Raw genomic sequence first — 16,886 nt, forward strand, 5'->3', positions numbered from 1 at the left:
AAATACCAGGCAAGATGACAGAATGAAATTTTAAAGAACACTGCAATATTTTTCATTTCATTCTACATGATATCAACACACCTTCAGTTTTTTATTCCTTGGGACATCTGTTCCAGAGCAAATTCCTCAGCCTCTATCAACTCTATCTTCTGTAAAGGGCTCACATCTGTGAATACAGATGTCATCTAAAGTTTGCATAATTCCAATCCCACTCTTGAATCCTAAAATACATGTAAGGGTAGAATGACATTTAATATGAAGTCACTCCACTCACCTACATACCTATTTATTCTAGATGAAGATTGCATTCTGGAAATTGCTTTTTTACTGGACAGCTCCGAAAGTGCTAAGGACTATAATCATGAACAACAGAAAAAATTTGTACTGCAAACAGTAGACAGAATGAAAAGCCTGCAGCTTAGTTCTGGACATACCCTTCGCTGGAGGATGGCCTTACTTCAGTACAGCAGCACTGTTTTCATAGAGCAAACTTTCCATGACTGGAAAGGTCCTGAAGCATTCAAATCCCACATTGCTCCCATCACCCACATAGGTCATGGCACCTACACAACTTACGCTATAACTAATCTTACCCAACTCTACATGACTGAAGGGACTTTGGGTAGTGTAAAAGTAGCCATACTTTTCACTGATGGAGTGGATCACCCAAGAAACCCAGATATTTTTGCAGCTACAGCTGATGCCAAACACCAAGGAATTATATTTTTCACAATGGGAATGACCAGAGTGGCTGAGGAGGTTAGCAATGCCGCCAAGCTCCGGCTCCTGGCCAGTGTCCCAGCATCCAGGTTCGTTTTCAACCTCCAGGAGAAAGAAACTGTGGAGAAGGTTCTCAAAGAAATGGTATGTATGAGAAAGAATAGAGAAAGAAGGAGAAATAGTGTTAGGAACATATATAAATCTTGTCCAATATTTTGAAAATACATTTTTCAATGTACCATTGAAGAAACTTACACATTTTACATGTAAAAGTGGGCCAATTATTAATGAGATCACTGTGCCAAAATGCAGGTTTCCTTTCTTTTCCCACCATTCAGATCTTGTCATCCAAAATATTTAACACTGCAAACTGAATTAGATCTAAACATTATTTTTATCTTTTCCTCCTAAGAAAGGCATTTCAAATCTCTTTCCTTAAAAAAATCCAATCTTTTTCTACATCCTAGTGCTTTTTCTGTAGCAAGTAGAAAATTGAAGTTGCCTTTTGTGTCAGAAAAAGATGCAGCTCTTGTAGAAGTGAAAATAAATTTGCAGACCATGGAGATAGCTCAATTTATATAAAATCTGAGCTTGGTGATAGACATCTTTAAATTTCCATGGAAAATCTACCACCTAATCAAAAGGTGATATATAAATTGAAGCTTTTTTTGGATGCCTTTCTTCTCTATTTAAATTTCATATATAAAAAACATTCCCTGCCAAGTATGGAGCCATACCCTAGCCTATAACCCTGATGACACAAGCTGTGGATGGAGTCCCTATCTGAGCATGCACAGAGATATAAACTAGAATTATAAATAACAGCCAGGAGACTTCTGCAATCAAATAGACACCAAAGTGATCTCACACAGGCCTAGAACATGCACCTATGTTGCCTCTCTTGTCTCCCTGTCCTTCACTTTGACAGCATGCTACTTTGCATTGGTTACCCTGAAGAGAACCCTTCCCATATTCTCTGGTACTATCCCTGCTTCCTGTGTCACGGGAACCGCCTCTCAAGTATCAAAACACACTTTATTTTACCTCTTCTAAAGAGGCAGGCATCCTCAGGTGCCTTCTTTCGATAACGTGGCTGCTCTTTGGTTTCAGTGATGGCTTTGTCATAACTATACATGCATACATGAGAATTTTAGAGATCTGTGTTGCACTGCTGCTTATCAACATGTTTATGTCCTCTCAAGAGGACTTCATTAGTTGTGGAAAGTGGGAGGAGTGCACTGTATGTGGGTGTCTCAGTTCCAGAGATCTTCTAAAAAATAACAGCTAAATTAATGATGATAATGTGATCATTGTCAAATACTTTCTAGGGTGTTTTTCCTGTTCTCATTTTGTGTGTGCTTAACAGTAGGAATAGGAGAGCTTCTGATTTTTCAAGTATTGAACATTTATCCTTCATTCCTACTAAACAGCTGCTGCTATTCAGCAGTTTGTAAACAATGCAGTTTGTGTGCAGTTTGTGCATGTTCCCATATATCTAGATAACCTATTTACCATTGTAATTTTAGAAAATTATAACTGGATAAGGAGAGTCAGTGATATCAGTCAACAATTGAAAATAATTCTTCAATAATTCTTTCAATAAGAATTGAAAATATTTAAATTATTTTTTTAGAATGGAGAGATTGCTAGAATGTTTGTCAGAAATTAAAGTTTAATTAATGTTAGCCAATATATTAATTTTATAATTTAATCAGCTAGTTGTTGAATCTACTTATTTTCACATCTTGCAGTGTCTTTTCTGTAGAGCTGGATTAAGACTTTAAGTTTCTAATGTTGTTTTCAATATCTGTCTTTTACAGAAAGATCTGTCTGAGGAAGAGGTAAATATTTAAATATTTTTTTTCCTATGTAGACCTACTGCTTAATATAGATATTTACAATTATATGGAAACATAATTCAGGAAAACTGATAGCTCAGGAAGTTGGTTAAATGCTGAATCTAATGAGATTGTTTTCAACTTAAATATGTTTTTGAATTTGCAGGACAGAGCTTTAATTTGCTATCCTAAAGTAATTTACTAATGTATTTAGTAATTAGTAATTTATTAATTTACCAATTACTAATGTAATTTGCTAACCTAAAGTATTTTCAAAGAAAAAGAAACAATGTGTGAGTATTCAGGCAAGCAAGAATTCGTTGATATATCTTGACATGTTCTCTAACAGACTCAGTGAAAAAGAAAACATGACACAGAGTTGAAGACAGGGCAGTTCTAACTCTTAATCCTCTTCCTGTGTGAGAGGGTTTAAAAAAGGGAAAGATCTCAAAGCTCCACCACTGTGTTCTGCCAGTTTGTCCATGCTGTGTCACCCTGACTGCAGGCATTGATAGGCCTGCCTGGAATTTTGTGGGGAATAAAGTTAGTTTTCCTTTTGAAGATGTGAGTGCTATTTAAGGCACAGTTATCTCAGACAAAAAATATTCTTCTAAGCAGCTCAAGCTTATAGTATGAGTGTTCACAAAACTTTGAAACATTTCATTTTTCACTCATTTCCACTGACATGTTGATTTTTCTCCATCAACATAGAAGTAAGACACTCAAATGTTAGCCTTGGAAAACATTGTCACTAATTTGCGTATTCAGATAAGAATTATATCTAAACCCTTCAATTCCAGATATCTTCAATATGAGCAGAGGTTTAACAAATAACTAAACCAAAAATAAAAATTATATTCTTTATCCCTCCTTCAAAAATAACTCCAGTATCTGTGATAACTCTGTATTTATGTATGGATCTTAAAGTTTCAAAAAGATCATAAAAATAAGATATATACATACCATAATGATGTTTGACTGCAACACCCAATGGTAGAGATGACAGAAGAGAAACAAAGATTATCAAGTGTTATAATGAACTGCATGAACTAAATGAAAGTATATATCAATACATATCCTGCTTATAGATCAACCTAGAGCTAAACTATGAACTAACCTGCATACAATGGAATTGAGTAAAGGGATGTAAGATGCTTTTTTACTTCATCTTCTTGGCTATCTCTATAGTGCCTAGCAATGAAAACAAAACAGACACAGCATACCCATAAACTGACCTTGTGGAGAGTTTGGAGGTAAAGCCATTATCAAGATGATTGAAATTTCAGGAGTAGGAATGATACAAAATTTTGGATGGAGTGTAGGAAGCCCCATTCTAGATGAGTGGTAAATTGATAGCTAAAAGATTTCTGTAAAACATGTAAATATAATTTCTGGTCTTTACAGGTGCATTTAAACTAGCCATACAGTAACTTAAAGGAAATGTCTGTGTGTTTGCTATCTCTTCCATTAAAATGTGCTGATTTGTACTATTTTCATTCAAGTGTCCCCAGGTTGGCACATGTAACTGCAAGAAGGGAGAAAGAGGCCTTCCTGGTCCTGCTGTAAGTAGCTGTCATTTCTCAAATAACTGATATACAGTATAAACTAAAATGTAATTCATTGTTGAAAATTTTAAAAGAAATTATTTGAACCCAAATCCTGAGACAACAAAAGTTCAAGGGTCAATACATACTTCTCCATAGTTAGATTGCATGAAGATGTCACACCAGCTGGAAGTGCCCAGAGAGACCTGAGAATGTCATGAGACGCTCCCTCTGTGTGGGAACAGACAGAAGGAAGAACAGTGTGGTGTGATTCTCCTTTTAGCAGGATGAAAGGCAGGAAGGAACACCATTCCTGTTGCAATCAGACAAGACCAGCTAGATCTAACTAGCCTCAAATCAAACACTGATATCTAAAAAGCTCTTTGAAAGCAAGAGAGAGAGCAAAATACTGAAGCATTAGGAACAACTGAGACAAGAATAAAGTGGACTGGACTTCTTTCAGAGTAGTCTTACAAATAGAACCCCTTAGCAAATCTAGGGGGTTGCTTCATACAAGGCTTGGTGATCTAAACTGCAGGGCTTACATTTCAAAAAGAACTGAATGATCTGATATTATATTCCTGACATTGAACCAAAGCACTATAGCCCTTGCTGAAGGTGAAGGGATAGTGTCAGAGTTTGAAAGAGAACCCTAGATTTGCCCATCCTCATCCTTTTCACCTGAATATCCTATACATACACAAACAGAAGGACAGCCTGGGTTTATGCAGCACAATATAATGCACTTTAATCGAAAATGTACCCTCTACTGTGTTCAAACAGTAGTTTCATTTGGGTTAATATTTGCTATCTTTACATGGAAAGTGCAGGTATTGATTACACAGAAGCATACACCCCAAAGAGTTGAGAAGAAAATAAAACATCCACTTAGCAAACTGTGTAGTTACAAAACCAGCTGATCACCTCTTTCCTTCAGAGAAAACTGAACAGTCTTGTTTATAACAAAGGCAAACGAGGAAAATGACTGCCTCTTCAGTTGTTCCTGCTGTTCCCAGATATTCAATTTCAATGTTACGGTAAATGCAGAGATTTTGAGAAATAAATCTATAGGAAACAAATATTTTAAGTTTGAGAAAAATAGCATATATATGGTAAAACAAAATTATTTTTACTAACATATATCATAAGAATTGTATTTTGTTGTTTCCAGGGTAAAAAGGGTCGCACTGGGGATGATGGAGCTCCAGGCCTGAAAGGAGCAAAGGTGACTGGTTTTTTAGATTTAGGAGAAAGATCTGTCTTGTCCTTATCTCACTGATCTTGATGTTGAATTATTCATAGGGGGACCCAGGTCTTAATGGAATCCCAGGACGAGATGGAACAGGGGTAAAAAATATTTTTTTCCCTTTCTTTTCCAGTTTATTTATTAAGTTTATTTATTAATATCCAGTTTATTTATTAATAATAATTAATTAATTAATTAATTAATTAATAAGGCAAAATACCACTTTTTTTTTTTTTTCATTGTTATAAGAGCAAATTTCAATTCTGGTTTACCATCTAATGATTCATTAATGTTAGAAGAACTGAAAACATTCCAATTGTTTAATGAAAAGAAATAATTCCTTCTTATATGTGTGATCTAGAAAATACTCTCCAATAATACATAGTACCTCCAAAACATTGAAATGCTCTGATATGATAATCTAAGAACATTACATAAATTGACACTCTGCCTGCATCATTCTGGGTTTGTTTAAATTTGACAAATAAAAGACCCAGTGTATAATAGCAGTGAAAATTTTGAATGACATACCTATAGGAAGTAAGTATACGACCAGTCTCTTAGTGCGTAATTCTGAATTCATTCATATATGAATCCCTCTACTTTCTGCTTTCTTATTTATTCAATACATCCTTTTCAATTAGTGACTTTTTCTTGTTTTCTTATATTAGCATGTTTTTCACTAAGATGGAAATATGAACTCTACTTGATCTGCTTTTACATCACCAGAATCCCAGTCTAAAATTATATGTTCATACATTTTTTCTATGCATACAACAGCATCTGCAGTGACTAAAAGGCACAGTACTTCAAATCATATTGCCATATTTATCAGAGCTTTTCAACTTTTCTAGTTGAAATGGTTTTTTTCTGAACATAGTAGAATATTAAGTAAGCCAATACTCATGTTCCTAATTTTGGGTTATATACTGTCAACCTGCTTTGCTTTTTTGTTTTCCCAGGGGAAATCTGGATATAAAGGAGAGAAGGTACTTCTTTTAGTCAGAATTGATGTGTACATCTTTGTTGTTATTTATGATATATAGTGCTGTATTTCTTTTAAGTACTAGTAAGGAACAATAACATCATCTTAGAAGCTGCTTCACAAGCTGTAATAGAAGATGTAACTGTTCCTCAATGAACTTGCAGCACTATTGCTGTGTCCTGAATAATATAATATTTAGATTTTCAACTAAAGCATCTAGAGAATAATGATGATATTCCAATATAACTCATAAACATTTATTCCTATTCCTTTCCAGGGTGAAAGAGGTGAATGTGGAATCCCAGGAATAAAAGGAGACAGAGTAAGTAGCCAGGAAGTTATATCTCCAAGAAACACAGTTAACCCACAAAAAAAAAGATACAATTCCCTTAATAACAACCTCAGTGATAGATTTAAGGCATATATTAGTTCTAAGGCTGAGGGAAATTGACAGCTGACAGCTTTGAAATATGTAGTGAGCAAGAACACCATTTTTACTAACTTCCTGAGCTCTTTTGTACATTTTTATATAATTCCTCTTATGGCCAAGGCTGGTAAAACTCTACTTTAACAAAGGCAGAAGTATTGAAATAATAAGCCAATGGAATGAGACATAAAAATGAAAACAAGGTTTCTAACTCCAGTCTTTAAGATTTAGTGCATAATTGCTGTAAATATTTCAAATAGAGCAAACAGAGTTTAATCCTGGATTACTGGTCCTTGACAATGAACTCTGTTCATCATTACGCTGTATTTTGATTACCAGTCAATCTAAAAATATTTATTTAATACTTTGTGGCTGCTGAGCTTTTCTTAAATTTGGTTTCTATTTTAATGTAAAGATACCTAAAAAAGACGTCTTAGTAAAACATTACCTAAAAGTGGTTTTGACAAAATCTAAATATACAGAAATATATAATTTTTTCACTTATCTTTCAGGGCCCTGAAGGTCCAGTAGGCCCCAGAGGAATAAGAGGGGTACAGGTAAAAGAAAAAAAAAAATAAAAACCAACTATGAAAACAACAATATCTCGTTCCCTGGGATCCAGAGATCTGAAATAGTATCATACCCCTACTGACATGGAATATATGAGTTGCTGTGTTCAAGGCACTCAAAATTAAGAATTTGGAGAAGCAATCTAGACAAATCATCCTTATAATTCGTTCAGTCTCAAAGACCACAGCAAATACAGTTCCATAAAAACCAAAATCACTCATTTCTCTTTCAGTGTCTTAACTATTTCATTCCCTCAAGAAATACATGGAAACTCTTTAGTCTCTTGTCATCCCAGTACTCAGAGACTGATGGCCAAGAAGCTTAGCCCATTGTAGATACTTCAGTAGATCTTGACTGTTGATTGCCTTTAATTGTATTCAAAAAAAGGGAGAGCCAAATTCTCTCCCCGAACACCAGAACCAGCTCCAACTGGGTTGAGTAACTGAATATATACATGTATCACAAAGCAAAGCTTCAGTTTTGATATATTTAAAACTCCTATTTTCATACAGACTTCAGCAAATAATAGATTTTTTTTCAAGTTGACGTTTTTATGAAATCTTAAAAAAACTAATTGAAACCACTCCTCTTTTAATAGGGTCTGCAAGGACAATCTGGAGATCAAGGGCCTGAAGGCCTGCAAGGATCAAAGGCAAGAACTGCTTTATTTCTTCTCTTTATTAATGTTAAAAGGTATTAATATAGCTTCACAACAATTATGATTTTATCCTTTTATTCTATACCCTTCTTGTAGTGGATGCAGTTTAACCTGAGATAGCAAATTGTGTATGTTTTGTACTCTACAAGGTTCTTAAGCAAGGTATTACTTTGCTCTTTGTATCAAATTCAGGTCCAAATCATACTCCCATCTTTATTAATGAACAGTCAAAAGATGGTAGAGTAACAGAATACTACTTACCATTCCATTTCTTCAGTTCTCAATTCAAAACACTTTTTTCCCTAAGTTCCAAACAGGAATTCTGTTTAGCATCTCAGATCAAGTCTTTTCTTGAAACTGAACATTCTCAAGAAGAATTCTGTAGTTCAAAAATAGTATTGTCTTGAAAGTAAGTGTGTAAGGGACATTATTTGTTATCTCTCTTGATATTTTCTTTGCACCTGCTGGCTAACAGTAACACACAGAACAGCTGAGTGCCAAAATGTACATGATATGAAACTTTTTTCCTTTTGTATAATATCTTATCTTTGTACATGATAAATTATTACAAGGGAATTTTGAAGCATTGAAAGGATGAACAGATGAAGTACTGAGTAAGACAATTCCAATGGCCTGAAATTCAAGATACACTAAAAATTAACCTACATTGTGAGTTAAACTGATTTTCCTAGACACCAATTTATAAGCAAAGTTGTTTCCTTTTCATTCTTTGAAAGGGTGAAAGAGGTCTCCCTGGACCACCTGGCTTGCCTGGAGAGACTGGAATAGGACTGCCAGGCCCAAAGGTACAAAAACCTCATCCTCTGTATTGCATGTATTGTAGGATAAGGACCAAGAGAGCTGAGCTAATAGACTTGCTGATTCACAAGAAAGTTCAACACTGTAAATGCTGATTTTGTGGCACTGGAAAAGTATTTTGTATGCTATCAAAACTGTTTGCAAACAGTTGCAAACAAAAAGTATATTTTAAGTATATACTTTAAAGGATTTTTTTACAGTAGTTATGCTTGACATAACCTCTACCCAAGAAGTAGGTTAAAACACATGCATAGTCTTAAACAGAAATTAATCTGCGCAAAACAGACTTGTTGGTTTAGATGGCTGGCAAAAAGAGAACAGAAACTCTATGATAGAAATACTGACCTCTTGGGAAAGGACAATAAGTGAATCATGACTGGGTGTATGAAGGGAATAAGTAATCTTTTAGACTCAAAATTGTCTTCTCTCAAATGGAGAATTGAGGCTGTCCCCTAAAGCTGTTAAACTGCAGCAGTTCAATGCCTGTCGGGCCTTGTGTGGTATATGACTCTGAGGACACTCAGATTTTCTCTGTTGTTCCTGTATTCTCCTAGATCTAATATTTCAAGCACAGAATGTCTGATGAGTTGTTATATGCTGCACACATAAAAATACCTAAATCAGGCATATTCAAAGTACATCTTTCTTTGAAGGGTGACACTGGTTTGACAGGAAGACCAGGCCCTGTTGGCCCACCTGGAGTTGGTGAGCCAGGATTTATGGTATGTCTATTCTTTTATTTGATGAGAGGAAAGCAGGATAGAAAGCAAAAATTCTCCATGCTTCCCCATAAAAATGTGTGCTAAATTATACCATCTCTTTTCTTTCTTCTACTGTTTCTCATTCTTATACATATTACATTGTCTGACGCTCATTTCCCTCAATAAACTGGAAATGTTTCCAATTTTTGAACTTTTCTAATTATTATATCTCCAAAACATGTATGAAAATATAACATCTGATGCAAAACCACACAAATACATAAATTAATCTGTTCCCTGATAGATTTAATCTATCTGTCAAATCCCTATGTGATAACTTTAAACTTGACTGCTTTTCAGTACCACTAGAACATTAACATCGGCATGGCTTTGAGGAGGAGACTTTCAGAATTTATAGTAGGTTTGACTCTGAAGTCTCTTCCTTCTTTCCCTTCCTCTTCCTGGCAGTTGTAAACTCAATCTCTCTGTGGTAATTTGTGGTAATTTGTGGTAATTTGGAAAACCAGCATGTCGATTTTATGGTCCTTTTTTCTAAATATCAGGCAGCACCTTCTACCGAGCTATTTTCAATACACCAGACTTAAATTAATTTCTCTTCACCTGGATGAAAGATTTCTAGTGGAACCACATGAGAAATTTTGTTCAGATTTTTCACAAGTACCTTTTCACCATTAACAAGGCAAAATTTGGAATAAACATTTCATAAGAGGTGCTCCCATGAAAAAGAAAATTATTGTTTGGTAGGTGAACTGACTGATTTCAAACCTGCTTGAAAATACACTACTGGAGAGCAGTGAGCTCTTGCTGAAGAGCCCAAGGAGAAGAGAACTAGAAATAAGGCTGGTGGTGACAGTCAGTCTAAGTGGGGCAGTAACGCTTGCAGAGTCTCTTCAGTAACACCATGGAGCAAATACCCACTCCCTGGGGAAAGAGGTGCCTGTGATGTGAATCCTTCCTAGCCACAAAAGTACTGCTATAACAAGAGATTGTGATTAAAAAACAAAACAAACAAACAAACAAAAAAACTCTAAAAATGTTTATTTTATTTATTTTAAAGCTTATTTGCTTCAAAAGAAGTTCCTTTTAATGGCTTAATAGAGTACAAATATTTTTACCTCAGGAATGATTCGAAAGCTCTGTGCAGAAGGAGAAGCATATTTAGGCTATGTGGAGACAAATCTACCAGCATTCTGTGATGTATGTGTAACCTCAAGAAATAAATCAGAGAAAAAACCTCAAAAAGCAGAGAAAACACTGTGAGGCAGGCTCAATATGCACAGGTGTTGGACATGCATTTTTTTGTTATTTGCCCTTTGTACTTGTATCCCATCAGCTTTCAAAAAGAGAAGGGCATGCTATTACTCTCTTTGCCAATTACAGTCACATCTGTCTGCAGCTATGTCTCTTTCAGCATTACTCTACATGGGCTTTAATCTTGTTCTGTCTCTTGTTATTATATTGATACATTAATAAGGATTAGCAAGAATTTGTAAAATGGAAATTTAGGGAGTAAAAATTTCCAAAATGTAAGGAATAGAAATTTCATCTATATAATCTGTGGTTTCTTAGTAACCTGAAGGGTATTGTTACTGCTATAGGCCAGAATGCTCATCACTTATTCGCTGGGAATGTTGTGTTACTGTTGTATTTATAACTGAGTATAACTACAACAACACTTGAAGACATGCTTATAATAATGATATAGAACACACAGCTATTTATTTGAGTGATTCATACATATTCTAGTCATTTTAAACTTATTTTGTTAACAGGGGCCTCAAGGACCTCAAGGTGTTCAAGGAGAAAGAGGTTTACCAGGAGAGGGGCTTCCAGGAGCAAAGGTACAGCAGTCAAAGGGCTCTAAGACCAGAGCAGCACCATTAAATGAGTGCAAGCCAAAACAAGTCCATAAAAGACACAGGAATCTGAGAAAGTACTTTGTAAATTAATATTAAAATTTCCCATCAAACAATCCAATATAATTTGATGAAATTCACTTGGTCCAAACATGACTTGTAGGCACAGCTAGCCTTTGGGGCCTGTAAAGCCAATATTTAATTTACCTGATGCTTGATTTGTGTGATCTAAGCCTGGAATGAATTCCATAATTTTTAAACAGCCTCAAGCATTTGACTTTAAATAAAATAACATTAAAATGTTCCTAGGTGAAAAAATTAGCATTTTGTTGCTGGGTTTTTTCTTAATCCTTATATAGACAGATCTTTGCTGTCACTATAAAGACAGGCTTCTAAGCTTCTTACATACCTCAGCCACTAGCATATGCATTTTAGCAGAAGACTGAATTCAGTTTGTGGGGGAAAAAATGTGCTGTTACTAATTTGCAGATCCAGTGAAAGTAATGACAGTGGTAGTTTTACCACATGGATGGACTAAATGGAAGATTCTTCTGCTGCCCACTGGAAACCAGTTCCTAGGCTGAGTTGTCACTTTGACCTTTGGTTACAGTAACAAAGTGACACAGCTTGTACATGAACTAAATGAGCAACTAAATAGTTTGCTTATTTTTATGCAAGCACCAGTTCAGCTTGAGAAAACAATAAAAAATGCTTTCACAGCTGCAGAGTCCAACTGCCCCTTTACTAAAAACCTTAGGATTTCTGCTTAGCAATACTGTTGTCAGCCAAGTTGAAATTTAATTGCTGCTAGCAATATATCTTCAAATATCCAGTGTGTATTTTATGATGAGAAATTATATAAATTATTTAGTGTCATTGTTGATGGCTTGTATCTGCTTAGCAGATCTGATGAATGAAAACTAGCAAAAATACAATTTGAAGACAATTAATTTCAAAATCACTCAATTGCCACAGAAATGCCAATTCATGTGGGAAGAAACACTACAACTAATAACTGAAACACAATAAAAAGGCACAGTGGGAACAATACAGATGAATGCATAATCTAACCCAAACTATTAAGCAGTTGAGATGGATAGTCAGAATAAAATAATCAAAGTGAAATTATGTCAGCAGTATTGGAACTCTTCATTCTATAAAAAATACACAGCTTTTTACTGCCAAGTTTGACCTGGAGCCAAGCATGTATCAACACAGTCCATACATACCTTTAATCCAATCTATGGCTGCTAAGCATGTCAGTTCTTTGGTTTTAAACACATTTTAAATAGGTGATTTGTTAATCTAAAAGTTGCTTTCTTCATGACTTTTTGCTACAACCTCACAGTTTAGTGAAAAGGATAAAGAAGGGAGATGTTCTAAAGCATCAGGAGTAAAGAATTTAATTTTAAACAGAAATCCTCATAATATATTTCTGTTAATGTTAAAATGATGGAATTGATTACTAAGGATAGAAGAGATCTGTCAGGGATGTAAAATTTTATTGTCTTGGGTGATTTTTTGACAATTTATACAAGCTAATATCTGCCTCTACATGTTTTATCAAGAGAAGTATAGGAAAGCAAAATATTTGTACCTTTATTAGTAACTGGCACTTTCCCCAAGGCTACTGTTTTGTAAATGAACATTTAGAAAGACAGTGACATTATAACAATACACTCAACCTAGTCTTCATTCTGGCAAATGCTTAGTGGGAGCCAGATCCTCATTACCTCACTTCAATGAGATTAACCCATGAGAAAAATAAGCAGAATTCAGTTTTCAGTTCGTCTCAATATTCAGCCCTGCAGAAATTTAAAAGAGTTGTGGTTTTGCCATTGACTTGAGAGGACGCAGAACAGGACCTAAAGTAATTGAGGTAGGCAGAAAGATAAAAAAGAAGCTTGTTCAGCTCTTTCATCAGCAAACTCAAATTGCAGGGCAAACTCTTTTGAAAAGATAATCTCTTTGGTGTCCTGGAACACAGATCCAGGTGCAGTTTTCTGGTTCTTTTCATTCTGGTTTTCATGATGACAGAGCAAACACTGTCTCTAGTTACTTCAGAGAACAGCTGTGTGTCTCCACAGTTAACAACTTATTATTTTTTCATGTAGGGAGACCGTGGCTTTGATGGACCAAAAGGTCCTCGTGGACTTCCAGGCATCAGCATAAAAGGTGAAAAGGTAAGCAATAAATACACCAGGGGATTAATGGAGTGCAAATAAATTTAATACAGGGAATACAGGGTTGATACTCGCTAGAGAAGGCACAATGAGGAAAGAAACCCATAAAAGACACTGGATAATGTGGCATTTACTTGAGATTTATGCCCAAAAGATTCTCCCAACCCATTTTAACATCTCCTCATGTTAAAATAGGAGATGTTAGAAAAAACATCTGATTCTTGGTGAAAGTTAAGGTTTAGAAAGGGAAAAAGAGACTAGAAGTTGTTTGCAACTGAACTAATGGGGAATAAATGCACATGTGAAAGATAAAGGGTCAGATCCCCAGCTTTACTGACTTTAAGAGAAGTTAAGTCAACATGTATTGACTGCCATGGGAGATGTCCCAGATTATTTCTGCATCTTTACATAACTAAGGAATTTTGTTTGCCAGGGTGAATGTGGTCCTCCTGGTTTACCAGGATCCATTGGATTACCTGGAATTGGAATTCAAGGAGAAAAGGTACCATTTTCCCCTCACCTCACATTTCAGTGTATAGTAACAGAGACTATTTTATTTTTAATAATTACTTAACTACTCTTCTCAGGGAGCGGAAGGCCCAAAAGGACCACCTGGCTCTAGAGGGCTACCAGGACAGGGGATACCTGGACCAAAGGTCAGGGAATTTTCTGAAGTAAAAGCTACTGTGCTGTTTTTACCATTATGTTTCATGATCAAGAAATGGTCTGTTTCTATCTATACTTATCCACATTAAACAGGATTGCTGAACACCAATCTAAGTATTGACGTAGTTGCAGGAAAATGTTTTCTTTATTGATACTATAAACCATACAGCAGATCCCACTCCAGCCAAAAACCTTGGTAAAGTAATGCCATGGCTATTTATTTAGGTTTTTGCTTGACTCACACAGAAGCTTTCAGGTACCACGTACCAGACAATGAGCTGCACTTTGCCTCATACAGTTCCACTGAGAGGGCTGTCTGCCTTGAGCTTGCACTTTCTACATATCATGTGGAGATGCAATAAACCTGTTACAAAATCTAGTTGCACTTAAAAGAGAGGACCATCCCAATTTCCATATAATCTTTTATTCTCACTGTATGTTTCCATTCCAGAAAAATATGTACGTAGATACATTAGTGACTGCCTTCCTTGCAACTTCTGCTACCTATTGTCTCATCTGAATTTGTGTATCTAATGTATCTAGACATTAAAAATGGTCCAAGGTGTAAGGAAGACTACTTTTTCTGAAGAAAAACTGTCAGAATAATTTAGGCTTAACTGATTCACAAAACACTTTTAATGAAAGACATTACCCTAGAGGTGTTTGAAATAGAGATTTCCTGAAAGATGAGACAAAGTTCTGAATGACTGAAGGCTGTCAAAGCATGGTATAAAGGAACTAGAGGTGTAAGTGGGTCAAGTGTCCATGACAAGTAAAGAATTTTGCAGCATCAAGTATCACCTTTTACATTTTGAATGATTGTGCAGGGATATGTTTATCACTGCTAAAAGGTAAAAAATTTAATTAATTGTCTGGGGATGTCATATATGCTCCTGAAATCTCAGCTCTTTGGCAGGAATGATTCCCAGGGACATACAAGTATAGATTTATAGCCGTAATAATTTCCACCAACAGCTCTTTGATGACAGCTCAAAACACGTGGCAAATTCCCAATCTTTGTGACCAAGTATTTAACACATCTTTCTATAGACAATATCATGCTAATCTTTCTTGAAATTTAAGCAATGAAGCATATGCTTTTATATTTTTCATGATAATGCTGTTAAAAACTAATATCTGCTTAAGGGTGAACAAGGCTTGCCAGGAGAGACTGGAGTGCCAGGAGAAAGAGGTATTGGAGAACCTGGTTCTAAGGTACATTGTTAACAGAGGAATTATTTAATCTATTTATTCATTTGGATTATAAATTTGTATTTCCTGAGTATCCTTTCTGAAGCCACATAAAAACAGGTTTAGAAATAAAATCTCCTGTTCTGTAAAAATGTAGTAAGACTTACGGTGACTGGAAATTTTCACCTGCCTGGCTCATGTTCAAGTCATCGTTGCACACAGCTCACCTAAAGCTTTGTCTAGTAAACCATCCAGAATATTAAAGAGCTGCCAGAACTCACAGTCCCAGGTATAAGCTGCACTGTAGCCAGAGAGGTGAAAAAAAGCCCTGAACAGTGGTTATTGTGCTGCTCTGTCCCTTTTCACACAGAATATGATGGAAACAGAGCAGCTACATCCTCACACCTTCATACAAGAAACAAGCTGTGTTGGTGGACAGAAAGAACAATTGAGTTGCTAAGAGGAGAGGAAGCTGTGCTGAAGTGCTCAAGATAGTAACCAGTCCCTATGTCATTAATAGCCAGAATAACACAGAATATGGGATGGATGAAAAAGTACTTTTGTGACACCGGAAAGGCACAAGGCTGTCCTGATTTTGCTCTTGTTTGTTAGAGATTTGTGACAGGGGCTGGAAAAGAAAAGACATTATTCAATTTCTCTCTTTAATTTCACAAAATACAGTAATGCTGACTGAACCCATTTGACCCCAGATTATCCCATTTCATCTAAAACCAGGTCAAGCTCTCGATTCTTACATAAATAGGGCCATGATAATTCCACTGACATTAATTGATTTGCATTGATATTCATCAACAAGATGTCACCGTGTCACAGTCAATTCTATCTGATATTTACTTCAAATGCTGCCACTTAATGAAATGATGGCATTATTAAGAATAAGCTGAATCATTAATACCTAGTAATTTGTATTGCACAGATAAAATGCACAGTTCAAAACAATCAAACAGTAGGATAGTACCAAGCGATGAGAATTGTCTTTATAAAAAAAGATAAGACTTCAGTTCATATGCATAAAAGTTTTCTACAAATATGAAGTTTAGGAAAAAATTAAATAGATTTCCTTAATTCAGAGAAGGAATAGTACCAAGTTTGAATTTAATAGAAGAACTTACTTTTTACTGATGTCAGGGTGATCCAGGGTCTTCAGGACTGGCAGGTCTGCCTGGTCTTCCAGGAGAAGATGGAGCCCCTGGACAAAAGGTTAGTTCATCTCTCTCTGTAGTCTATTTGCTTCACCCCAAACATTGCTACTGTTCTCACTGTGCTAACACCAAAATCTAGAAGAGAGAGTGTCCATGGACAAGGGGAAAAGTACCACATTTTTCAGAAAAACAAATCTCTTTCTAATATACTTTTTTAGGAAAAATTTCAGCTTTTCTAATTTTTGGGGTGGGGCATTGCCTTACCTTGTTTAATATTGTGCGTTTTTTGTAATTCATT

At 35.6% G+C, this 16,886-nt stretch overlaps 1 protein-coding gene across 1 annotated transcript in view; it reads left to right on the top strand.

Moving 5' to 3' along the window:
* Positions 1-243: 243 nt before the first annotated feature.
* Positions 244-16,886, top strand: part of LOC131579597 (collagen alpha-1(XXVIII) chain-like) — a 33,258-nt gene continuing 16,615 nt past the window's right edge. Inside the window, exons 1-17 of the mRNA XM_058839778.1 lie at positions 244-849; positions 1,463-1,495; positions 4,061-4,120; positions 5,274-5,327; positions 5,405-5,449; positions 6,311-6,337; positions 6,611-6,655; positions 7,273-7,317; positions 7,929-7,982; positions 8,726-8,794; positions 9,461-9,529; positions 11,302-11,370; positions 13,500-13,568; positions 14,002-14,070; positions 14,156-14,224; positions 15,381-15,449; positions 16,575-16,646. Of these exons, the coding sequence (XP_058695761.1) occupies positions 244-849; positions 1,463-1,495; positions 4,061-4,120; positions 5,274-5,327; positions 5,405-5,449; positions 6,311-6,337; positions 6,611-6,655; positions 7,273-7,317; positions 7,929-7,982; positions 8,726-8,794; positions 9,461-9,529; positions 11,302-11,370; positions 13,500-13,568; positions 14,002-14,070; positions 14,156-14,224; positions 15,381-15,449; positions 16,575-16,646 (1,524 nt within the window). The remainder of the gene's footprint in view (positions 850-1,462; positions 1,496-4,060; positions 4,121-5,273; positions 5,328-5,404; positions 5,450-6,310; positions 6,338-6,610; positions 6,656-7,272; positions 7,318-7,928; positions 7,983-8,725; positions 8,795-9,460; positions 9,530-11,301; positions 11,371-13,499; positions 13,569-14,001; positions 14,071-14,155; positions 14,225-15,380; positions 15,450-16,574; positions 16,647-16,886) is intronic.

Source organism: Poecile atricapillus, chromosome 5 (genome assembly GCF_030490865.1).
Source record: "Poecile atricapillus isolate bPoeAtr1 chromosome 5, bPoeAtr1.hap1, whole genome shotgun sequence".
NCBI lineage: Eukaryota > Metazoa > Chordata > Aves > Passeriformes > Paridae > Poecile > Poecile atricapillus.